This window comes from Sus scrofa, chromosome 3 (genome assembly GCF_000003025.6).
Source record: "Sus scrofa isolate TJ Tabasco breed Duroc chromosome 3, Sscrofa11.1, whole genome shotgun sequence".
Taxonomy (NCBI): domain Eukaryota; kingdom Metazoa; phylum Chordata; class Mammalia; order Artiodactyla; family Suidae; genus Sus; species Sus scrofa.
The window spans coordinates 3,128,609-3,153,957 of NC_010445.4; the positions used below are offsets into that span (position 1 = coordinate 3,128,609).

The window sequence follows — 25,349 nt, forward strand, 5'->3', positions numbered from 1 at the left end:
TTTCCCATTCGTTTTTAAAATCTTAGCAAGTAATTGCAGGTAACAAGCATACTTACATGAACATTTCGGAATATTTCTCCTTTAGTTCTGCTGTTAATTTTTAATAGATGTGAGTGTTCGCCGTTGTGATTTTGCAGCCTACCTTATAAGATTTAAATTTAATTAAAATATAAAAAACACCTTTGTAACTTTTGATTATTAAACTTCTATTAGGCTCAGTCATAAAAAATTTAGAAAGTAGTTAAAGCAGAAAGAATAAAAGTAATCCTTGATCCATGATTGGTCGTCCCCCCCCCCCGCCTCCTCCAGGACTTGGCTCCAGTCACTTAACCCCTCTGTCTTCAAGCTCCCTGCTTCCCGCTCCTTCTGCCTCCGACGAGAGTCGTCTCTGCCTCGTCACCGCTCCTTGTTCCATCCACTCCTCTCGCTGAAGCCCTTCCCACAGGACAGACCCAGCGGTCATGGTGCAGGGCTCGCCTCCCGGGCGTCGCTGCAGCCCCTGCTTCCATCCCGGCTCCGCTCACAACCTGCTGCCTTGGCTCGACCACCGTCTCCATCCTCACTCTCCCCTCTCAGTCTTTTACCTCTTGGATCGTTTTCTCTGACTCACCCGACTGCATTTGCAGTCCTGCCCTTCAAGGGCGACCCTGGTTCTCTCTCCCCGCAGGCTTCCACCAGCGATGTCTCGGGGTTCACCCCCCACCCCCGCCCCATGCCGCAGCTCCCCAGTGTCTTCCCCGCCAGACCCCAGATTCCCGGGACCACCTGCCTTCCTGACAGCTCCACCTGGACGGCCCCCCGGCTTCTGCAGACTCCAAACGTCCAAATAGAACTAACTCCTCGCCCTCTCCCCGGTTTCCCCGGCTTCCCCGGTTAGGACCAGAGACGTCATTCTTGACGCTTCTCCAGTCAGTACATTCCCTTGGTTTGACCTCCCGAGTTTCTCATCCAATCCAGTGTCCCTCTCCATTGCTGCAGCCCCGTCCGTCCCTGGCTGGCCCTGCCCTGTTACACAGCCCTGACTCCGGCCTCGCCAGACCCACGGTCCCGGAGTCCCCAGGGAGTTCTTTGCCACCTGCCAGGTGCGCGTCCCCCTGCGCGAGACGCTGCCGACGCTCCCAGCGCAGGGCCACAGCTGGCAGGGCGAGAGCCGTGATTCCCTCGTACCTCCTTTGGCCCCAAATGTGCTCCTAGCAGCCTGGACACTAGTTTGCAGGCCACTTTCTAGCCAGCCTGCCAGCCCTAATTCCTTCCCGCGTAGAAAGCCTGGAGATTCCAGGCTCCTCAGCGTGGTGTCCAGCGCCGTTTGTCATCTGACCGCAGTCGGCCTCTCTGGATTTCTCTCCAGCCACTCGTTGCTTTGCTTTCCATGCTTCAGCAGCAAGGCTTTGCTCCAGGTCCCCTGAGCACACCGCATACTCAGCACCTCTGCACCTTTGCTCCACCTGTCTGGGAATTAGCTTCCCGCTCGGCCCTTCTGCCTGCCTTCCGCCGCTTTGTAGCGTGTCCTCCATGTGGTCCCCCGGTCTCGTCTCTGGGAAGCGCTGTTACCTGTCTCCCCTCCAGGGGGCGCTGTCTTCAGTCTCAGCCTCTGGGAGGTGGCGGTGCCTGTCTCTCCTCTGGGGGCGGGCGCCGTCCGGTCTCCTCCTCCAGGGGGCGCTGCCCGGTCTCCTGCTCCCACTCTCGGGACAGCAGCCAGAATTCACAGTAGGCGAAGTCGGCCCTCCGAGCACCAGCCAAGGGAAGGCACCCAAACGAGTTAAAATATCCAGAAGGGAGTTTCTCCTCCACGTGTGCAGAGATACCCCCCTCTTTCCCGTCGGAAGATCTAGGGTTCTGAGCCTTGAGTTCGGGTCTCAGAGTTATTTTACTGTCCTCTCTGTGGTCGCCTTGTCCTAGCTGGCTGCTTTCGGCACTTCCTCTGCTCCCCCATTTTTCTATCAAGACCTTAGGGTTTTTTCTGTCGTTTGTGCCAAGAAGTTTTTCAGTTTGCCTTTTACCCCTAATTTTTTATGTCTTACTTTCTGACCTGCAGAAGTGTTTGGGTTTTAAGTAGTAAATCTATTGATATTTTCCTTCATGACTTCTTTCATTGCTTTTATGTTTGGGTAGTTCGATGCTATCATGCATAAGATCCGTATTTTTATATGCTTTCCCCTTCTTTATAAAGCTTTACACTTCAATACCTTGAGCTCTTTAATTCATCTGAAACTTAGCTGTAAGTACGCTGACATAGGACTTTTTAGTTTTTCCAAATGACGCCATTTTCCTGGCATGATTCAGTGAAGAATCCACTTATTTATGAATTTCCTTTTTCATATAATAAGGGGACCTATTTATGTAAAAGTCTGGGGGAATTGTTTCGATCCATCAATTCATCATCTCTTTTTCTGCCAGTTTTATAATATTTTAATTGCTTTAGTCCCAAAATGTGTTTTAATAACTGATAAAGGAGTCCCTCATCTTTTCAGAATTTTTTTTGTTCCTGTCACCTGTTTATTCTTCCAGAAAAAAATTGGAATTATTTTGTCACGTTTCAAAAATCATCACATTGACTTTTTAATCAAAGTAAGCCTGTGATAAGTTTTATGAGAACTGGCTTCGTGGTGATTCTGTCTTTCCATCCAGAAAATAATATGCTTCTCCATTTTTTCAGTTGTTTTTTTTCTATTGCTTCGTGAAGTTTGCAGGCTTGTCCCCATAGTTTTTACACTTTATTTGTTAAAGTTGCCTTAAGAGTTAGTCTTATTGCTGCTGTGAACAGGATTTTCTTTCCTTTCCATCTTCTCAATAGTTATTTTGTCTTCTAAATAGTACATTGTGAGGGTATAGGAAAGCTCTTGATGTTTAGGCATTCGTTTGTGATTGTTCTAGATATTTTTCAGTTGATCCTTTTCGTTTTCAATGTTGACAATCATTTCTTCAACACAAATTTGTTGTTTCCTTTTTCTTTACATCTTACTGGACTATTGAGATTAATTTTGAAAAGTAATTGGCAGACTCCTTTATCGCTGATCTCAGTGGAATGTCTACTAGAATGTTACTGTTATGTGTGATGTGGAGTTTTTGTTATTTATCGAGATGTAATTGGCATGGAATGAAATGCAGAGATCTTAAGTGAGTTTTGCCAGATATCCGTACAGATGTAGCTCATACCTCAGACAAGATACAGAGAACATTGTCAACATTTCAGGAAGTTCCTGGAGGTCCCGGTCATGGCGGAAACGAATCTGACTCGTATCCATGTGGATGCCGGGTCCATCCCTGGCCCCGCTCAGTGGGTTAAGGATCCTGCGTTGCTGTGGCTGTGGGGGTCGGCAGCTATAGCTCCGATTTGACCCCTAGCCTGGGAACCTCCATGTGCCGCAGGTGCAGCCCAGAGAGAGGGAGGAGTTCCTGTCGTGGCGCAGTGATTAACGAATCAGACTAGGAACCATGAGGTTGGGGGTTCGATCCCTGGCCTCACTCAGTGGGTTAAGGATCCGGCATTGCCGTGAGCTGTGGTGTAGGTCGCAGACATGGCTCGGATCTGGTGTTGCTATGGCTGTGGTGTAGGCCGGTGGCTGCAGCTCCAATTCGACCCCTAGCCTGGGACCCTCCATATGCCGCTGGAGTGGCCCTAGCAAAGGCAAAAAGACAAAAAAAAAAAAAAAAGAGAGAGAGAGAGAAAGGGAGGGAGGAAGTTCCCGTGTCCGTCCGTCTCCGTAGGTGAGTGGTGCCTGTTTTTGAACTTTATTTAAATGAACTCGGTATTGATTCAAAGCGGCCGTTTCTGACCACATAGTATGGTCCTGCCATTCCTGGTTCATAGGGTTTTTTAAACTACATGTAGGGAAATTTCTTCTTTCCAAGCAAGTTATTTTTAAAAAACTAAATATTCCGTTTAGCAAACCCCACGGTTCCCGCAGGAGCGCTCGCCGTGTGCGCAGCTCTGACCTGAACGCCCCAGGTCCTGCCTCTGAGCAGATTCCGGAGCTGATGCTCTGAGGGACTCGGTTCCCGTCGTGCCCTGAGGTTCCCGAGCCTCCAGCTTAAAATCCATGGGTTTTTCCTTCACTCAGAAAGAAACAGCATCTGCCGTTAACACCGTTCACGTCTTTTCCAAAGACGGGTGAGAACCGTCAGGTCGGGAGGAGTTTCGGCGCCTCTGCCTCTCACACGTGGGGCGTCCACGCAGCAGGCGACTCTGCCACCCAGAGGACGCCTGGCTCTCCCCAGCAACCAGCAGCTTCCTTCTGAAAACCCCGTCCAGTGTCCCTGAGTCACCTGGGAACCCAGAGCTACATGAGAGCTTCCTGAGTCATCCCAGGTGCTGGAACATCTGTCTTCTTGGCGATTCTGGATTTGTTTATTGTTAATTTTCACTACATCATCTAAGTTAATGCACATTTTCACTTTAGGGGGGTTTTTTTGGCCACACCTGTGGCATGTCAAGTTCCCAGAGCCAAAGATCAAATCCACTCCACAGCAGCAACCTGAGCCACAGCAGTGACGGTGCTGAGTCCTTAACCACCAGGCCACCAGGGAACTCCTTCAGAAGGTCTTTAAGTCCTTTTAGGAGCAGGTGTCACCTCTCCCCACACACACACATACACACACACACACACACACACACACACACTCCCAGGGAGACCGAAGGAGTCAGGCGCACATCCTGGGCAACAGAAAGCCCGGAAGTCACCAAGCAATGCCGCCTGAAAGCAGGAACCTGGCAGGTTGACCCGTGGAGACTGAGCCAGGGTGCCGAGCATGCAGCCCTCGTCCTGGCATGAGGTTTGGAGCCCCTGGGCCTTGCTCGGGAAGCCTGGTTACCCTGAACTGGTGCCTGGATTTCTCAGAAAGAAGGAAGCCAAAGCGGTCTGGGCCCCTGGGCCTGAGAACAGGAAGCCCTGAGGGGCGGTGGCGACGGCGGCGGACCCCTCACCCATCAGGCTGACAGGACCTGCTGAGTCCAAGATGAGGTCCGGGGACCAGGTAGATGGTCCCTCGGTGCCTGGCCTCTCCTGGGGCGGGAACGGCCCGGCCCCCACCGCTTTCTCGGGCAGGGCTTCTGTGTCAGCCGCTGGCCCAAGACTCACTTGTGAAGAACATTCTACGAGGCCCAGCGCCTGAGCCCCCTCCCGGCGCCTTCGGGGGAGGCGAGTAGAGCCACCCCCTCCGCCCTCCTCCCGTCACAGGGGCCTGTGCATGCACAGCCCGCAGCGGCCGTGCTCCCGCGTGACTGTCGCCGCACAACACACGGTGAACACCTGCCTCGCGCTCGCCGCTGCTCCTCCAAAGCCAGGCGCTGCTTTGCTCCGCAAAACCCGGCGGCCCGTGCGTGAGGCCCCAGGCGGTTCCGCTGCTGCCTTTGGAGCACGTGTCGGGTCTTCCTCGCAGCTCGGAGGACGTGTTGGAGGTTTTCGCTCACTTCTGCTGGGTTTCCGCACGCGGGAGCTCAGGTCGATGGCACTTGTCCCGTGTTAAAATCCACCCCGAGGCCGGCGTCTGTCCCCGTGACTCGCTCATCTGTTAGCTTTCAGGTCGTGGGCTCCCAGGCGGAGGTGCAGGGCTGGGGGTGCTGACCCCTCAGCTCCCGCCCTGGGGGAGGCGGCGGCAGGGGGCGGGGGGGGAAAGCCATAGGTCCTCACACCCCCCGCGGGCCCGCACCTGAGCCCCGTCCCCAGCCTGTCCCACCACGCACCTTCCCGCACAGGTAGGCCCATCGTGACGCAGGGACAGGAGCAGAGGCCCCGGCTACGCGTCCTCCTGAGGCAGGTCAGCTGCTCCCAGCCGGTCCCCTGCCAGCTGGGGGTGGGGTGCTGTCCCCAGCCTGCCCGCCGTGTAGGCCCCCCCCAACCCTCAGGAGTGTCCTCCTGCCCCGAGCTGAGTTCCCTCACGTCTGGATTTGTCCAGCGCACCCCCCTCCAGCCTCTCTGGCCAGCGTCTGCTCAGAAGCAGGTGACTTCTCCAGGTCAGGGAGCACGCGTCCCCTGGGGCACACCCCCTGCCCGGGGCGCATTTGCTGTCTCTCCCACGGCGCAGGAGCCCCGGCACTCAGACGGCCGAGCACAGATCCCACGGCCTGCTCTTGGCTTCCCCCGGCTGAGTTCCCATGGGGAGTTTCATTCCTGCCTAAGTGCTCAGCTCTTTCCTTCTTAACCTTTAAGGCACAACTTGGTGCATTTTAACTCTTCCCCTGCAGGCTCCTCTTGTTTCTCAAGAGCAGAGCAGCAGAGGAAGCTTCCCAGAGGGAGAATATGGAACTGTTTTCACCATCCGCTCCTTGGGACTTTGTCGCAGGCAGAAAATCCAGGTCCGCTTCCTCCTCCCCTCCTCCCCGCTCCCCTGAGCAGGGACGGCCTCTGATGAGCCCCCGTCTCTCCCGCCACCTTGAGGGCGTGAGCCGAACCCCTGACCTCAGTCTCAGCCCCCCACCCGTGGTTGCCACGAGCAGGTTGGAGCCATAACATTCGTTCAGAGTTGTTTCAATTCACTCCTTTTAGGTAGGAAGACCTCAGAGTCTTATTTCACGAGTGCAGGCTATTCTAAAAATGTTCTGTCTGCCAGCTCAAGCTTGAAATTCTAAAGTGCCCCTACAAATTATGTTCCTCTCATTCTTTTAATAATTTTTGAAGATCCAGAATCCTGCAGAAGGATCTCATTTAACCTTTGCAGAACTAGCTGGTGCCTGTGCTTCTCTTTGAAAATGCGGATGAGCTGGGGATACCCAGGGCGAGGCTGGACCACAGCTCTGCGTGTGCTCCCATCCAGCCCGGAGTGGGGTCAGCCCCGCAGCTCCCCCGAGCGGCCTCCCTCCGTGGAGGGAAAGAGTCCTCACTGCCTGGGCTTTGAAACTCCGTTGACACTGTGACAATAATCAGGTGGCAGTTTAGGGTAGAGAAGCAAATGTTACTCATCCCACCAAACAGATTTCAACAACTCATGGAGCCCAACACAGAAAGAGTCCCTGAAAAGCTAGACGATAATTACACAAAGCCCTTGAAATCATGAGAACGGTTTAAAAAACAACTGTTGGAGTTCCCGTCGTGGCTCAATGGTTAACGAATCCGACTAGGAACCATGAGGTTGCAGGTTTGGTCCCTGCCCTTGCTCAGTGGGTTAAGGATCTGGCGTTGCCGTGAGCTGTGGTGTAGGTCGCAGACGCGGCTCAGATCTCGCATTGCTGTGGCTCTGGCGTAGGCCGGTGGCTACAGCTGCAATTAGACCCCTAGCCTGGGAACCTCCATATGCTGCGGGTGTGGCCCAAGAAATAGCAAAAAGACAAATAAGAAGAAGAAGAAGAAGAAGAAGAATAAACAACTGTTGTTTCAACCTATACTTATTTTTTCCTTTTTTTCTCATACTCTTCATTTTCCAAATTTTTGTTATGCGCTTATATCACTCCTTTGTGAGTTTTATATATACAGTTTACCTTTTTGTATTACTTTATGGATGTACAGTTTAATATATATAATTTATATTTATATATGTAAATTTTTTTTTGTCTTTTTAGGGCCTTACCTGCCGCATATGGAGGTTCCCAGGCTAGGGGTTGAATCAGAGCTACCGCTGCCGGCCTACATCACAACCACAGCAACGCCAGATCCGAGCCACGTCTGCGACCTACACCACAGCTCACGGCAACGCCGGATCCTTAACCCACTGAGCGAGGCCAGGGGTCGAACCCGCATCCTCATGGATAGAGTCGGGTTCATTAACCACTGAGTCACAATGGGAACTCCCAGTTTATGTATAATTTATATGTATAATTCTCTTGTATTACTTTATGGGTGTGCAGTTCTCAGTGGATCCAGGTTTTGGATAGTGTGTAACTAGGAGCTCTTGTTAAGAAAAACTATTTGGGACAGAAAGGCACCCTCCAGGGACCTCGGGCAGGAGCGAGAGAGCTTCAGGTCCCTCTGGAGGAACCATGAGGCCCCCCAGGAGGGTGTTCAGGGACTGCTGTCTGCAGCCGTGGAGGTCCCAGCCCCCTGCCTTCAACAAAGGCGGCGGGTCCCCAAACACCGAGAGGGTCCAGGGAGCACGTCCGGGGCAGCCCCCCCGCAGAGCCCCAGCACCGGGACAGTCACGGCGGTGTGAATTCGGGCTCTCCGCGTCCAGCGGTGTGGGCTGGGCACGCCCGTGTGACCTCGCTCACACCCCCAACCCCCATCTCTTCTCGTGCAGGTGCCCGGGACCCCCAGCGCGGGTCGCACGCCTGCCCCTCCCCTCCCGGTCCTGCCAACCCTCTAACAGACCGGTTTGCAGAATAATCGTGGAGATGGAGGGTCCCCAGGCCCACACACCTAGTTTCTCCTCTCCTGGACATTGGCGTTAGTGGGGGACATGTGTCACAAGTAATGAGCCCATATCAGCGTAGGATTCTTACCTAAAGGCTGTGCTTTCTCCACATTTCCTTCGTTTTTTGCAGATGTCACTTTCCGTCCCGGGACCCCACCCGGTGCCAGCCCCATCACAGCCCACTGTTGGGTCTCCCTGGGCTCCCCTCGGAGGGCCCTTCCCACTGTGATTTGATGACCCTGGCAGTTTTGAGGAGCCGGGCGGGTACTTTGTAGGGCGTCACTCCGTTGGGGTTGGTCGGGTGGTTTCTACAGTGAGCCTGGAGTTCAGCAGTTTGGCGAGGCGCCAGGAGGCCGGCTGCCCTTCTCGCCCCCCCCCCCGAGGTGCCTGCCGTCGACACGGGACAGGAGGCCTCGCAAACACTGGAGACGTAACGTCCTCTGCCAGGGCTGCCATCTCCGTGGCCTCGACCTGAGCTCTGGCATGACCCCGTGAGCCCAGAGCACCTGCGGTCAGTGTCTACACAGCCAGCCCGCTGTGGGGATGGGGGGGTCCCTGGCGAATGTGACTTTGCAGGGCCCTCGAAGGCGTCGGTCTGAGAGGATACCCCTCTTCTGAATTATCTCTGTGACAGAGCCCTCGTTCTTCTGGCTTGAGCACCAGGCAACTACCAGGAGTTGGAAGAACAGGCCGCACTTATCTGAGAGTTTGCATCCAGATGGAAAGATCAGGCCGTAATCTTTGACTCGGTCCCTCCGGCCCCCACTTCTCCTGTGCGACCGAGGACGGTCATGTCTGCCACGGGTAACTGCGGGGGCACCGTCATGGTACCAAGTGCACAGACAGAGTCCTCGGCGGAGCCTGGGGCGCGGCAGGGCTTCTCCAGGGCAAACGCCTGTGCGGTTCCCACACGTGTCAGGGGCTCCAAGGTGCCAAGGCTCCAACAGTGAATAAAGTGGGTGTGAATGGCGTTCCCCTCATGGGCGGCTACTTAGACGGGTAGCCTTACTGTTAACCTACTTACAGGAAAGGAGCCACAGCGTAGAGACGGCTGCAGGGAAATCAGCCGTGGAATTAGTCAGAAACATAATAAATTTGCATCTTAGTTTTCCCCTTAACTTTCTCTGCAAGCTGCGGCAAGGTTTGTTTTTGTTGTTGTTGTTTTTGTTGTTTGTTTGTTTGTTTGTTTTTTGTCTTTTTGTCGTTTTAGGGCCACACCTGCAGCATATGGGGGTTCCCAGGCTAGGGGTCTAATCAGAGCTGCAGCTGCCGGCCTGCACCACAGCCACAGCGAGGCGGGATCCGAGCCCTGTCTGCGACCTACACCACAGCTCACGGCATTGCCGAATCTTTAACCCACTGAGCAAGGCCAGGGATCCAGCCTGCAACCTCATGGTTCCTAATCCGATTCATTAACCACTGAGCCACGACGGGAACTCCCTGGGGCAAGTTTTTTTAATGAAAGAATGTCCAGTCTCCTTCACGTACAAACGTTCAGGGTAGAACATCCGTGAAATCACATTTTTGTCGTCTACCAAAAGTACAGTTTAAGACAGTTACAGTGCTCAATGCTGGCAATGTTGTGACAAAATAGTCGATTTCTAAGAACTTTTCATTATGGAGTTCCCTGGCGGCCAAGCAGTTAAGGACTTGGCATTGTCCCTGCTGCGGTTCAGGCTCCATCCCTGGCCTGGGAATTTCCAAATGCCACCGACACGGCCCAAATAAAAATAAAAATACAGAGTATTCATGTATTCGGTTTCAGTGACCATGAACATTTTAGCTTATTTGTTTCATCAATTCCCCATTTTTTTTTTTTTTTTGGCTGGAGTCTTTTTAAAGGAAATGCCGGATGTTTTGTCACTTCGTCATAAAGCGATTCAGTCAGTAACTCGGAAGAGGACGTCATGCCCAGCGACGTCGATGGACTTTAAGATCTCCTCCATCTGGAGTTCCCGTCGTGGCGCAGTGGTTAACGAATCCGACTAGGAACCATGAGGTTTCGGGTTCGGTCCCTGCCCTTGCTCAGTGGGTTAACGATCCAGCGTTGCCGTGAGCTGTGGTGTAGGTTGCAGACGCGGCTTGGATCCCGCGTTGCTGTGGCTCTGGTGTAGGCCGGTGGCTACAGCTCCAATTCAACCCCTAGCCTGGGAACCTCCATATGCCGCGGGAGCGGCCCAGGAAATAGCAACAACAACAACAACAACAAAAAGACAAAAGACAAAAAAAAAAAAGATCTCCTCCATCGTCTCAGCCCATCCGTCAGAGTCTCTGGCGGCATTTTTTTAAGTCTCTCCACGGTTGATGCGCTTTTGTGTCAGGACCCAAACAAGGTCCCTCTGTTGTGTTGGTGGTTTTGCCTCTTAATCGTGTTCCCGGGTTTTGGCCCTGAGCCCCCTCCTCCCGGCTCTGGCTGCTGCAAAGGCCAGGCCCGTGGCCGTAGCATGTCCCAAGCCCAGGACTGGGCTGTTGGCTTCCTCCTGGTGTCGTTTGATGGGTTCCTGCAGCTTCTTTATCACCCAGAGGCATTCGGCTTGTGGTTTCGTGTGCGCTCCGGACCCTGCGGTGTGAGGTCCCCCCATCCAGGTGCTGTGGGTCCCCATCCATCATCTCGTGGGGCACGGGGGCGGGGTGGGGGGGTCCTGGAGATCCAGCGACTCTGCTCTCAGCGACGGTGGCGGGCCGTCCGGAGTCCAGCAGTGACGGCCTGTGGGTTGGGAGGAGCTCTTTAGACTGGCGGACGCTCCATTTGTCCGTCTGTTAAGGGGAGACAGACCAGGAACCAGGACTGCCGTGGTTGCGGGTGTGCAGGCACCTGCCGGCTGCAGCCAGGCGCGCAGCCGTCAGGCACCAGTAACAACGGCGGCTCTTCTGGCAACAAAGGCATCTTCTGTGGAAAGTATTTCCCTCCGTCCGGTCCCTTCAACTGAGAAAATGGCAGCGCCCTTTGTTTTTTGTTTTTATTGGAAAGTGCTTCCAGTACTTTTGTAAAGATTGGAAACCACCAGCTTTTTAACCCACAGACAGAGTGGAGGCGTGCTTAGCGCCTCGTGGCTTCCGGGTGGCACTTGATGCTGAAAGATGAGTGACGCCCGTCTGCGGAGCCGAGGTTTGTGTAAAAGCCTGGCGGGGACTGAAAGTCCTTAGGCTTCTGGATCAGAGGAGCAAGAGGCAACCCTGCCGGGAAGGGAGAAAGCTAGTGGAATGCTTATGGGCTGGTTTCCTTTATCAAAAGATTCTGCTACATCCCAGCCCTGAGACGGGCTTCTCGTAGTAGTTAGTCTCTGCGAGGCCTGGGGGGAGACTCCTTTAAAGGGGTTTTGCTTATTGATTGTCAGGATCAGACTTGCTATTTAAATTTTAACACTTCTCAGCAAGCTGCCAATTCCGAAGCTTGTGAATGAGCAAATCCCTCCTAAACCACTTTTTTTTTTTTTTTTTTTTTTTTTTTTGTACAAATCAGAGTGCCCGTGAGAAGGATCGGGTTCATTTGTGTTAGTTTTCAGTTTCATCTCTCTTTCTGCCGGATCTTCTGGCTTCTCGTGGCAGCGGGAGGGCTGAGCAGAGCCCCAAGGTCCAGAGCGGGTTAACGGGCCCTGTTGTCAAACCACACGAGGCAGCAGCTCCTACGACTTGGGCTAAACACTTCCATGAGCGGTGAACACTGTGGGAGCAACGGGCCCTGGGGTGGGGGGCGGGGGGGAGTGGGGGGGGGCGGGGGGGCGGGGGGGGAGCGGGCCGGGGTCTCCGGGAGGTGGGAGGCATTCCAGGCGGAAGGCAGCATCGAGTGCTCTCTGCCCCTTCACTCTGCAAGGCATCGTTTGGTCACCGGGTTCGACCACTCTTCTGACTTGACCTCTTTCTGAAGGTGTGTCCTTCACTCTGTACCTGGCGGAGCAGGTGAGCCATTGGCTCACAGACCCTGGAGTCTGCAGGAGGGAAGGAGTGGAAGATGAGTTTTACAGAGGGCCGTGCTGGGCAGGGCTTGCATGGGAGCAGATGGCACTCTCGAATCAGAATGACCCAGGAGGAGGTTGGAAGGGGAGGTCTCCAGAGGGGTGGGTGGAGGGAAGCCGAGGAGCCGGGGGCCTGGCGTCACCACCCGTGGGTCCCGGGGCGAGGGGAGCCGCAGGTGGAGAAAGGAGGTGGGTCCAGGGGCCATCCAGCCAGGTGCCCCGACCTGCAGCGCCTCTGCCCACCTGCTATGGTTTCACGCTCGTCAACCCCAGGGCCGTGTTATCCCCGTTAGGGTGGGTCTGAGTTTTGCCATTAAAACTCAGCGTCGTGGCTCAGCGGAAACAAATCTGACTAGCATCCATGAGGACGCAGGTTCGATCCCTGGCCTCTCTCAGTGGGCTAAGGATCCAGCCTTGCTGTGAGCTGTGGTGTAGGTTGCAGATGCGGCTCGGATCCAACGTTGCTGTGGCTGTGGTGTAGGCCAGTGGCTGTAGCGCTGATTCAGCCCCTAGCATGGGACCCTCCATATGCCCTACAAGAGCAAAAAAAAAAAAAATTTTTAAAGATTAAAAAAAAGTCATTGTAGTGAAATACACATACTGTAGAGCTTCCATCCTCGCCACGGTTAATCGTGTAAAGTACTTTCACGTCGCGTGCAGCCAGTCTCCAGATTCCTTTTCATCTTGGTGAACCCTCCCAGCCGGGCCTCTAGGTTTGCACAGAGGTGGCTGTGACTCTGCGCGTTGGGGGTGGGGAGGCAGCCACTGGCACCGTCTGCGGTCTGAGCTGCGCCTAGGCCGATGCCAGCGTGGAGATGGCAGGTCACCTCTTTCTGGTCATCTCCAACTGGGAGAAGGGAGTTGGCGCCACTTCCAAGGAACAAGAAAGGCAGTCGGGTGTCCCCAAGAGCCTCCCCCACCCCCCACGTGTCACCTCACCAATAACTTGTACGTGCAGCTCAGGATCATAGCCCTGGGGGTGGAGGAGGGTGCTCGTTCAACCCAGGGCATCTCCTCCCAAAATTGGGCCAAAGACATATTTGAACCCTGCAAAGGTGGGAGCCAGGCAGAGCCTCGTGGAGCCTTGCTGGGGCGAGAGCCCACGGGGCTGGCAGTGTCACTCCTGCACACCTGCTGGAAGACTGGGAGGAAAGCGATTCTAAACTCGCCGTGCATTTCATGATGCGCAACTCTCCAGCCAGAGCCGCTGCGGGCGCGGCGCCGTGACGGGCCCCCGCGCCGACGGGGTGCAGAACGCACAGCCCATCTGCCTTTATCATGCTCATTTCCTCTTTTATTAAAATGTTAATGAATATGGTTTTTATTTATCATCCGGTGACATGTGCAGCGTCCTTTTCTGGGAGACAGATCTGCAGTCTGCCTGGCCCTGTGAGCCGACGGAGACCTTGTTCCCACGGAGCACAGGAGGGAGGAATATTCTGGTTTGCTTCAAACGGCCTCATGCAGGCTGAGCAAACGGTCCCTGTCCTCGCTGACAACAGCATGGGGGGACCGGGAGGCACGCTGCCCTCGGTGGGAGGCCCAAGTTCAAAGCCAGGCTCACTGGGACCTCGCGTCCGGCTTTGCCCCGTGCTCTGCAGGGCGAACTGCTCCCTCTGCCTGGCAAGCAGACGAGCTGGCTTGTGGAAACGCATGTCACATTCAGTTCTCATCCAGACCTGCTCATTTTGTTCCTTCTTTCAGACTCTCCGTGGAAAGTGCATCTGTCAAACGTAGGCCCTGAGATGACAAGCGTCGCCGTGCGCGGCCTGACCCCGGCACGCACCTATCAATTCCGGGTGTGCGCCGTCAACCAAGTGGGCAGGGGCCAGTACAGCGCGGAGACCAGCAGGTGCGTGGACGTGCATCCCTCGGGGCGGGTGACCAGGGGCATTCGGTGGGGGGAGCTGACGGAGGGATCAGCCTCCAGCCCTGGGTGATCCCGGGGGTGACGTGAGCAGGACGAACATTGGCAGAGGCAGCACATGGCGTGCCAGGCTTGGAGGGACTGCCGGGGTCCAGGGTGAAGCCCTCTGTACCCGTGAAGTGAAGAGCCTGTGGTGTCGCCTTGTCCTTTGGGTACCCTGACCGCCAGCGGGACGGGAGCTGACCCGTAACCACCTGGCAGGGTGTCAGAGGGAAGCCACCGCCTCCGCTGGCTCCTCATGGTCTTGCGAGCCTGATGCCCGAGCACCGCCCCTCCCCCGGCCCAGGAGGCTGCTCTCAGGCCGGTCACGCAGCTCGTGGGAAAGTGGCTTCACTGCCCTTGAACACGTCTCTCTCCCAACCAACCTGAGCTCCCCATGGGCTCCAGGTGGAGGACAGGCAGAGATCTAAACGACTTCTTTCAAAACGTGGGAGCTTGAAACAGGAGACACCGACAGAGCCCAAGAAGACGGTTTGGAAGGAGCCCAGCCAGGCGCTGGCTCGCTCGGGCTTGTCATCCTTTACGGAGCGGAGGTGCCGCGGGCTAGGGAGACAGAATAAGGTCACCTCCTGTGTTTTCCTTGCTGTTCGCTGGACGGGTCTTCTGTGAGGCTGGTGTGTCGTCCCTCGTTCATACACATCCTTTCGGTTTGATCAGCTGTGGGTTTGGCTTTCTTCGTCCCTCAATTTTAGTATATCGATCTACTTAAGATTCAGCTCGGGATTCAGCACGATAGAGGATGCAGACAAGGAGCCTTTGCTTCTGGGGCTCACCTCTCCCCCCATCTTTTATTTGTAGATTGATGCTACCTGAAGAACCACCCAGCGCTCCCCCGAAAAACATAGTAGCCAGTGGGCGTACCAACCAGTCTATCATGGTCCAGTGGCAGCCGCCCCCAGAGACAGAGCACAACGGGGTGCTGCGTGGGTACATCCTCAGGCAAGTAGCTGGTGACTGGGTATTCTTAGACTGTCATCATAGAGCCAAGTGTCTCTTCTGCTCAAGTCACAAACTCACCTGGCTGTAGGAGCCCAGCCATGATCAAGAGAATCAGGCCAGCTGTAAGGCTATAGGGAGTGGTGGAGACTGTGGCAAACTAGAGAAAACAAGTGACTCTGGGCAGCCTTGCAGGGCGGGGCTCTGCATAGCCAACATAATGTGCACACGTAAGAAACTGGTGTCGGTGGTGTTTTAGCGGAAGAATGGAGGGAAATACTGGAGCGAGGTGTGCTTATTCATTGCAAATCCTTTTCTCTCAAGTTTTCACCAAGAGCACACATTTATTAAGTGTACTGGGTTTTAATTCATAATCATGCAATCAATTTAATTATTAGCCCGTTTTTTTTCCGCTAGGATATTGTTCATTAATGGCCGGGTTTTTCCAGCGCTTCAGAGAAACTCACACCTCTAGTTTCTGACATGTATTCTCACGGTTTTTAAATGGGGGGAATGAAATCAATGTATTTTGAACCACAGGGCAGGCCAGACTCTCACAGCTACAGGCCAGCGGGGGCCCTCGAGGGGCCGGCTCACCATCTCTGCCTCACCCAGGGTTGCAGGCGGTTAGGCTCCTGAGAACGCTGAGAGAACTGTGCCAGACTCTGGCGTCTTGACACAGGGAATTTCCTTTGCCAAAACCGCTGCTAATTCCCAAATGGCAGCGAACTTGATCCTTTTGGCGGCTCGTGGACACAAGTAAAAAGAAAACAGTAGAGCAGCATCGAAAGGAGAGGTAGGGAGTCTCGTCTAGTGGGTCACGCAGCTGCGCACGTCCCTGCTGCAGGTGGTTGAGCTCTTTTACCAGCCTTTGGGGGCAGGAAGCGTTGGTGTCTCATCACTGTCCCCCAGCGCCCTGGCCTGTGCCTGATCCGGACGTGTGACCAGGAAACGCCAGGTTGACAGAGGTCTTCAGCGGACAAAGGCGAGGTCTTGGATAAATGGGAGAAGTGATGGAGGCGTTGGCTTCTGTGCCTCCATCACCTTTGCAGGAGGAGGACAGCTCCTTCCCAGCGTGTGTTTCTGTAACCAGCCCTTCATCCTGTAACGCGTGTTGATCTGCAGGCGTGTACTATCTCCCTGTCACAGCCCATTCACGGCCGCTCTCGAGTTTTCCCTCGAGCCCATGCGTTCTCTGACCGGGAGCCAGATCATTATCTGCCTGGAGAGGTTCACGCGCCTCCGTCCGCAAGGGTGCGCCCGGGCCGGGGGCTGAGTCAGCACTGCGTCCCCAGCCATTTCAAAGAGGAGGCGGCGGATCTGTCCCCTTCGGGTAGGGGGTGCCCGCGGACTCCGCTGCCTGCGGATGTTTCCAGACAGTTCCGTCTCCCTCCGGAAAGCAGCCTGGCGCTTCCCGCCTTCAGCAGTTTGCTGTCGCCTTGGAGCCCCTCGCTCCTTGCCCGCCTGTCGCCTTTGCTCCCTGCTCATCGACTGATGAAAATAATTGGCCTCCCCTCCCGGACCAGCCCTCCCTTCATATGCTTGTCGTCCCAGCCTCCTCTGTCTTTTTCGGGCACATGGAGGAAAAGTTTCCTTAGGCTCCAGCCGCATGGTAAGGACTTTAAAAGTCAGCCCACAGAGCCAGGCTCGGGGGAATGGGGTTTGATAAGAAAACCTCTCTGATGTTACGAGGTCCCATGAGAGTCTGCCCTTTCCTCTATGTTGCAAGATTCCTGCTGGTAAAGGATTTTCTGCTGTGGTGCCAGGGGCGTTCAGTGCTGGGAAAGAGGGCATCTGTACTTGTAGGGGTTCAAACCAAGGAAGCCCTACGACGAGGGTGCATTCCCCAAGGCCTGCGAATATCAAAGTTTTCAGAAATTAAAGACCCGTGCCGAAGTGAATTTGCCTGGAAACATTTCCGAATCATCCTGCCTGCAGATCGGCTCTGCTCGCGAGCGGGTCCCCTCTGGGGCGCACGGCTCCGTGTCCGAGGGGCAGCACAACCCACGGAAGAACAAGCTGGAAATACATCCCGGTGTGGCTCTGGCCATGAGAAGTAGTGAGAGTGTGTGCGTGGTAATAAAATATTGATAATAATGGGAGGGTGTTTCTTTGAGAAGAGCACAGGGGGCGTGTCCTTTAAAAACATTCTCCTGTTTATTTCCGTGTAAAAAATCATCTTGTTCTCGCTGAGACAGTCTCCAGGGCAACGCACGCAGCCAGCGGGAGGACCGTGCCCTGTACTTTGCTTAGTAATTAGGTCCTTCCCAGACGTCCTGTGACTGTTGCTAATGCGCCCTGAGCCACTGGTTGGAATGGACCGGCTGCCTGCAGCCGCCGGGGGCGCCTCCTGCCTCCAGGCTCTGCACCGAGGAGGCGTGTGTGCAGCAGGCCTGGTTGCCTGTAACGCAGGGTTTGGGCTGATGTCCTCGAGAAACAGTGTTTCCAAAGCGGATGCTCTTGGGTTACTTTCCCCTCCATCTCTTTGCACCGGTGGTTCCTTTTCTTCTTGCAACGACCCCCGCGAGGGGCCATGGCGACAATGGCATTTTCAGGAGGAGGATGCCAGGGCTCAGAGAAGTGAAGCATCTGCCTGCGACCCCCCAGCTCCTAGGTCTTTCTTCCACCCGAAGGTTCTGGCGCTGATGGCCTTGCCCTTCTCCGGAACAATGGACTGTGCCGTGAGGCGAGTTCTTGAGGCCTCCCACCCGGCTCGCACCCTGGTGGCCCTCAGTGGTCCCGGGCTCCGTCCCCCGCCCTGCACGCCAGGTTGTTCTGCCGTCTGCCTCTTGTAAATGGCTACCCATTTATCTCAGTGCCGTTTGTTTTACAAGCTCGTGGTTTGGGGATGGGGAAGCATCAGCACACAGGATCCTCCACACCAGGCCTTTCCCTCTCATCCCCTGCCTGTAAGACAGACCATCACGTGCTGTGACAAATCTGACCCCCTGGCTATGAAGGGCACCTGTGCTTGCCCAGCACCAGTGGTCCCGGACCGGGGTCCCTCTTCAGTAGGTACCAGAGTTGACATTGGAGGACGCACAGCCGTGGCCTGATGTGTTAACTTTCAGGTTGGGCATCCCAGTCCGTCCCCAGGGACCCCGCCTTCCGCTGCTCTTTTCAGGCCAGCGCCTTTTGTGCAGGTCACAGCTCGCCTGCTCTCAGGCAGCTTTCCGCATCCAGCAGGGCTCCCCGTGTACAACTGGCCTGAAGCAGGCAGCACCGAGGACTAGTTGGAGAAAACCCCAGCTTTTCCCGGAGCTCTCCGCACCCACCCGGGGCTCCCTCGTGCACCCCCAGATGTCGTTCTCTTTGGGGCACCGTTTCCAGCCCATGCCGGAATCCCAGGTCCTTTCTCGCCAGGGTGGCAGCCTTGCTGACACGATGGTCCCCTGAGTCCAGCTCAGGCCCTTCCCTGGGGACAGCGGGGGGGACTGACCAGGACGCTGGCGAGCCTGAAGATGACATCCTGCCACGCGGCACGGGCGGCTCTCCCGCTGCCTCCCCGGCGTGGAAGACATTCGATGCCCGCGGAAGCTGCAGGGCGACGGAAGAGAGCCCGCCCCCCGCACGGGGCCCTGGCTTCCCCGTCCATTAGACGGCCTGACTGACGTCTACGAACGGAGTCGTGGAAAAACAGGGGCCGCTCCAAGGCCTTTCACTGTACACATGGCAGTTTCCTAGCTAACGTGTTTTCTGCGTCCAGAGCCGTGTGTGTCACTGTTTTGAATAAATGCAACTTTAAATCCCTGCCTTCAGGACACTAACGAGCCTGCTACACATGCTCTCAAAGGCCCCCCCAAAGCGGTCATCACACTTAGCACTGGAATGGTGTTTTCAGAGCGGAAACACCTTTTAAAGCCCCTCCTTCTAACTCAGGCCCCCGTGAACACATCGGGCCGGGAGCTCAGCCCACGGAGTCCGAGGTGCAACCCCCGTCGTGCTTCCCTTTCTCCCGCCGGAGGAAGGGATGGCTCAGAGTGATTTATAGCGATGCCCCGACAGGAGTCAGGTCTGGAATTTGGGTACTCAAGTCACTGTCCGCCCTGGACAGCGTCCCCTGAGAAAGCGGTCATTTTTCTTGAACCGTAGTGTAGTTGACCTGTCAGCTCTGTTGGCCCAGAGTCTGTGGTCACAGTGAGATGAGGTTATACCGTCTTTAATGGTCGAAGAGGCAGCGGCGTCTGGGCCTGACCTCCGGGCTTTGCTCTTGCGTGTGTGTTTACTTCCATTTTCCTCGCACCCCGGGGAGGGGCCGGCTCACATCGTTTCTCCTCGGCCGATGCAGGTACCGCCTGGCCGGCCTGCCCGGGGAGCACCAGCAGAGGAATATCACCAGCCCGGAGATCAGCTACTGCCTGGTGACAGAGCTTATCATCTGGACACAGTACGAGATACAGGTGGCCGCCTACAACGGGGCCGGCCTGGGCGTCTTCAGCCGGCCGGTGACCGAGTACACCTTACAAGGAGGTAAGCTTGCCCCCCGCCCTGCCCCCGCAGCTGCAGACTCTTTGCTGGGGGCAGGATTTGCAGAGTTGGACTGGAGCACGCTGGAAAGGCAGAGCGGCCTCAGTCCTCTAGGGAGCACTTGGAAGGCTATGAACCACCTGTTTAATTCCATCTCCCCATCTATTCCGAAACGAGAGCAATGCTGTGGAAAGGAAACAGATATTCTTCTAGCCGCTTGCTCCGGTTGCTAAGACAGGCTGTATCTACAAGCCATCCTTCAGTCCGCTTATTCTTGAAAAGCTCTGTGCAACTGCCTTTTTCTACAGGGGATGATGGGATCTTTTGCAGGAAAGCTGGCCGTGGAGTCCTGAGTGAAACCGTGAAACCATGGCTGTTTCTCGGAGAGAATGGTTCTTTAGAATGTTGTTTTTAGCGAGGCGATACAGTTGTTGGTAATGGAATTTTCAGCTTGGTACTCTCCCCTGTTCCCACCCGCCTTGGTTCCTTTTTTAGTTACACAAACAAACGACTTCCTAGGTCGATGAAACCTCCTCCCCGTACCCGCCCCCCAGAAATGACCGGGCAGAATGTCTTAGAGCCAGTGGGTCTCACACGCACCTGCTAAGACCCAGCCGGACGATGTTCAGGCTGTATACAGAGGGCAGTTTCTCCGCCGTTTCCAGGGGGATCCGGGTCTCGGGCCAGGAGGGGCCTGGCGCTCTGCAGCCCTCTGCTGCCTGCATCTCCCTTGTAAGGCTCTCCTCGGTCACAGGTAGAGGCCCTCTTCCCACACGACACGTGAGCCCCACGGCAGCCCAAAGCCTTCTCCGGGGAAGCCGTCGTCCCACAAAACCTAACCCCCTTTCCGTCCGGCAGTTTTACCCTCTCCTGGCTCCCAGGCGTGATGGTATTTGCCGAGGCATCTTTATTGCTACCGGGCCTTGACCTCGTCAAGTGAAACGGTTTCTAACTGCCCACTTCTCTCCCCAAATCACGCCTGAGACCTAATGTTCCTTGCTATGACATGCCGTTATGATCATCCTGGATCGATTGGCTGTCTGCTGTCAGCCGAAAGTCCATAAATCCTCCTTCATAAATTAAGTGCCGTCCGCTCTGCTCGCACAGGACCGGCGGAAATATTTAACATGCAGGACGCCCGGGGAGGACCTGTTTGTCCCGCCCGTGGCTCCTGATCACTCACTGGAAAATAAAAATAGCTGGAAACGTGCACAGTTGGGGCTGCCTTTAATGAGTCCATTGAATACAACAGGAGGACCTTCGGAAGCTCTCAACATGAAGGATATTGCTCTTAACACCCCATTACTGCTACCTGCCTGCTTCGGGTTCCCAGTGTGTCTGCGCTCCTTGTGCGCAGAGGGAGGCGGACTCAGCCTGCTGGAGGGGAGCTGGGAGTCTGTAGACGTGGGCGTCTGTCCGCCGCCCTGGGCCCCGTGGAAGCTTTGGGCCGGGAAGGGATGTGATCCGAGCGCCCTCTTGGGAAGGAGTGCAGACAGGGCCGGGGGATGAGGCGGCGGGGCGCCCAGGGACAAAGGAGCGATGGTTTGGCTCTGAGGTGGCGGATCTCCCAACTGCGACGCTGGCGATGAGAAGGGCAGGGTTGTGTTTGGCTGGGGCTTTGTGTCCCCAAAGTGGCTTCGCGTGCGATCCCCCCAGGGCGCCGCGGGCACTCTGTTCTGGGTGCAGCAGGGCCTCGCCGACGTGCCCTGCCCCGTGGGCCTCCCTCCCTCGGGTGGCCTCGCGGCAAACATGCGGTGGAGCAGCGCCAGCAGCGCTCATGCCGTGTCTTCTGGTCAAGAGTCCATTTCCTGGGCGCTGTCAGCAGCCGAGCTCAGGAGGCTCCTCTGATGTCGGGAGGTTCTGGCCTGGCTCGTGCGGGGCAGGGGTCCTGCATGGGCGGGGTCGCCCGCCTCTGCCTGGACCCTCTGGGGTGCTCCGGCCCGGCTGGGGCAGGTTCGCTCTGCTCACGTGGGTGAGAACCGGCACCCACAGCTCTCCGTGCAAAGTGGCTCAGAATCTCCCTTTGCGTCCACTGTGAGCGGAGGCCTCGGAGATGCCGTGCAGGGCTTTCCCATCCGCGCGGTGGCCTGTGTAGCGGGGTGGCCTTTCCGCGGCCTGGGCGCCGTGTGGCTGGCGTTGGAGCCCGAGGCCCTGGCAGTTCTCGGGGTGCCCACGGCCGTGGTCATCCTCCATGTCTTTGCTCTCCAGGGGTGCTTCTGACTTAACCACAATCCCCTCTGCATCCTCAGTGTCAGCTTTGCTTCCTCCCTACGGAAGGCTCAGGAAACACACGTCCTTTGGTGGGGCGCAGCCTTTTTCTCCGTGCGTGTTGCGACTTCCTGTGCACCCCATGTGTTTGCAGTGCCCGAGCAGGTGCCCGGGGCCCACTGGGATTCGGTCAGTCAGTTCCTGCTCCACTTCCAGACCCTGCCCTGCACCTAACCCGCCCTGGTCCTGCGACAGCCTCCAACCCTCCCTCAGGAGGCACTGCATTGCTCCCTCTTTGTTTGAGGGACAGGCCTGAGCCCCGGGACAGTCCAGTAGGGACTGAGGCCCACTGGCCGTGGTGCTGGGACACTGGCCCTTGCGCCGGGCACTTGGCAGGTGTCGGGAGGGGCTGAGGCTGAGGGAGGTGGCCGCATGGTAGACAGTGTCAGGGAGTCAGTGCAGCTTCTGAACTGGCTCAGGATGGAGTCCAGCTGCTAGAAACAGAGCCAAAGAACAGTAGCTTAGTGAAATGGAGGCGTGTTCTTTTTTTTTCTTTTTGTCTTTTTAGGGCCACACCCGCAGCATGTGGAAGTTACCAGGTTGGGGGTTGACGCGAGGCTTCAGCTGCCGGCCTACCCCACAGCCACAGCAACATCAGATCCAAGCTGAGTCTGCGACCTACACCACAGCTCACGGCAATGCCAGATCCTTAACCCACTAAGCGAGGCCAGGGATCAAACCTTCGTCCTCACAGATACTAGTTGGACTTGTTTTCACTCTGCCACCACGAGAACTCCCTGGAGGTGTGTTCTCATCCTTCTCACACCAGAAGCGTGGGCGCCGGGCTCTACCACGGTCACAGGAGAATCAAGCTCCTTGTTGCTCTGCCATCTTTTGCCTTTGCCTCATGGTTGCGAGCTGACTCCTGAGATGCCAGCTGTCACGCCCACGTCCCAGAAGGAGGAAGGCACAGGGTGTGCCTGTGACCAAGTAATCGAGTCTGCCTGCCTTTGAAGGACTTTCCTCGAAGTCCCGACTTAGGCTTACAATTCATGCACGTCTCTGAGCCGAGAGCCGGGAAAGGGCCTTTCTGACCTTTATCAAGGAAGGGACGGGGCCGTGGAGCCCAGCTAACAGTTTCTGCCCGCTTCGTGTGGTGACACCTGCTGAGGCATCAAACGCAGGGATGCACCTCTTCTGGATATAAAATTGGACAACGTGTCTCACAGCGGCTGCGCTCAGCGCCCACGTGCAGAAAGTGCTGGCCCGCAGCTCGGCCGGACCCCTCACCTCGGCCCCCGAGCCCAGTGGGCCACCCGGGCACCAGCTGATCAGGGTACTTGTGGCCGCAAACCCTTCCCGGAGCCCTGCGATGTCCAGGGCTGCGGCGGCCCCTGCTGAGAAAGCCTTGACGCTCAAAGGGAATCCTCGAAACGCTTGTCTGTTAAGGGGAAGAAAAGAGCTGGTGATAGCACGTGCTCGTCAGCCGAGTTCCGGAGATGACTGTCCCGCGTGTGCAGAGTCCGGGAGTCAGCCAGACAGCCCAGGAAGAGCGGGGAGCACGCAGCCGCAGGCCGGCCAGCCTCCCTTTGCCTCCGCTGTGGCCGCATGGCCAGCCCGCTCCATCCGGGAGTGGGTGTCACTGACCCCGCCTTGGATAAGGCTCGTCCTCCGTGGGAACCCCGTGCGGGGAGGGCGGAGCGGCTCCCCCGCCGGAGGTGCACGTGTAGCGGGTTAGACGGGGACTCCAAGGAGAACTTTCGGTGATGTCCCTGGGCCCCAGGGAAGCATGGCGGGCGACCCGATCAGCAGTGCAGCCAGCGGCCAGGAGAGCTGGTGCCCGGAGAGGAAGTGCGCTTCTGATCCTGCGTCCTCCGTCTCACACGGCTTTACTCCAGGAAGATCCTGAGGGAAGGCGAGCCAGTGATTCCTAGAAGGGGGTTGAACCCGCTGTGCACCTGTCACTCACCTCCTGTCCCTTTTCCATCTCATGCATTACTGAGATACATTAAAAACATCTGGCTTGGCGTTCCCATTGTGGCTCAGCAGGTTCAGGGCCCGGCGTTGTCTCTGTGAGGATGTGGGTTCCATCCCTGGCCTCGCTCAGTGGCAAGGACCTGACATTGCTACAAGCTGCGATGCAGGTGGCAGAGGGGGCCCGGATCTGGCGTGGCGTAGGCCGTGGCGTAGGCCGGCAGCTGCAGCTCCGATTCGACCCCTAGCCCAGGAGCTCCCATCTGCTGCAGGTGCAGCCCTAAAAACTAAAAAAATTAGAAAGCCGCCTGGTTTGTCCCCTGTGTTCTTTACAATTCTCAGTGCGGCCAACACCTTGGACACACGGGGATGATTTAACACAAACTTTCTCACCCCCTAACTTTTCACACGCACCCCCCCAGTCCCCGTTATCTTGCCAGCCAGTCCCCTTTAATCGATTTCATTAGCAGGACCTCACGACCTTTTCTGCTGTAGGCCTTTTAAAGCGCAGCAGATGAACTTACACGTTGAGCCCCCACCTCTAATTGGGCTCCAGTGACGCATCCTTGCAGGGCGGGGGTGGGGAAGCTCCCTGCATCTCAGCAGCCGTGGCCTCAAGTTCAACATCCTCGGAACCCGCTTGTTGGATATCCGTTGTGGTTATCCCAAATGACACAGAGAACAAGTTTACTTGAGAATGGTTTTTCACGAAGCTTCCGGAAATCAATATGCTTCTGGTTTCAGGTGGAAAAAGCCATGGAGTCTACGTTCTGCAAAACTGAACGCCCAGTGTAATTACAAGCATTTTTCTCACCGCTAGTGTCTACCTCAGCAACTCTCTCATCGTCTGGCAGGGGAGGAGAAGCACTGCGGCAATCAGGAGTTCAGCTTTGATGCTGATGCAGGGTTTGGTGCCCAATCAGGGTTTGTTAAAAATTGTTCAACTTGGAGTTCCTGTCGTGGCTCAGTGGTTAACGAATCCGACTAGGAACCATGAAGATGAATGAGGGTTCGGTCCCTGCCCTTGCTCAGTGGGTTAAGGATCCGGCGTTGCCATGAGCTGTGGTGTAGGTCGCAGACGCAGCTCGGATCCCGCATTGCTGTGGCTCTGGCGGAGGCCGGTGGCTGCAGTTCCAATTCGACCCCTAGCCTGGGAACCTCCATATGCCGTGGGAGCAGCCCAAGAAATGGCAAAAAGACAAAAAAAAAAAAAAATTTGTTCAACTAACTGTGAAAGGCACGTGAAGAAATAACACAGACACAGAGTTCTCCATGGGGCGTCCTGTGACTGTAATAGATCCTGGGTCTGCCCTAAAACACGCCAGGCAAGGTTAGCAGCCTTCTCCTCGCCCTTTCCTAAATGTATCCATTAAGATGCAGATGTCGGCTCTTCTATAAAGCATTTAAAGGCAAATTCCACGATAAATCATCATTTTGAGCATGCCGTGGTTTTAATTTTTTTCTGGTTTTATGTCTCTGTCGTTCTCTTCTTATAACAGGTATTTCTGTGCTGCAGTGATTGATTCTGGTTTTAGAACATTACCGTCTAATGAAAGAGAAATATTTCATGTTTGAAGAGAGGTGGAAAAACACATTTG

At 55.8% G+C, this 25,349-nt stretch overlaps 1 protein-coding gene across 4 annotated transcripts in view; it reads left to right on the forward strand.

Annotated features, from left to right (window-relative positions):
* SDK1 (sidekick cell adhesion molecule 1) overlaps positions 1 to 25,349 on the forward strand; it is a 513,421-nt gene that overhangs the window by 314,191 nt on the left and 173,881 nt on the right. For all 4 annotated transcript variants that reach the window (XM_021087982.1, XM_021087980.1, XM_021087981.1 and 1 more), the window contains exons 14-16: positions 13,944 to 14,091; positions 14,965 to 15,105; positions 19,391 to 19,572. In XM_021087982.1, the coding sequence (XP_020943641.1) occupies positions 13,944 to 14,091; positions 14,965 to 15,105; positions 19,391 to 19,572 (471 nt within the window). The remainder of the gene's footprint in view (positions 1 to 13,943; positions 14,092 to 14,964; positions 15,106 to 19,390; positions 19,573 to 25,349) is intronic.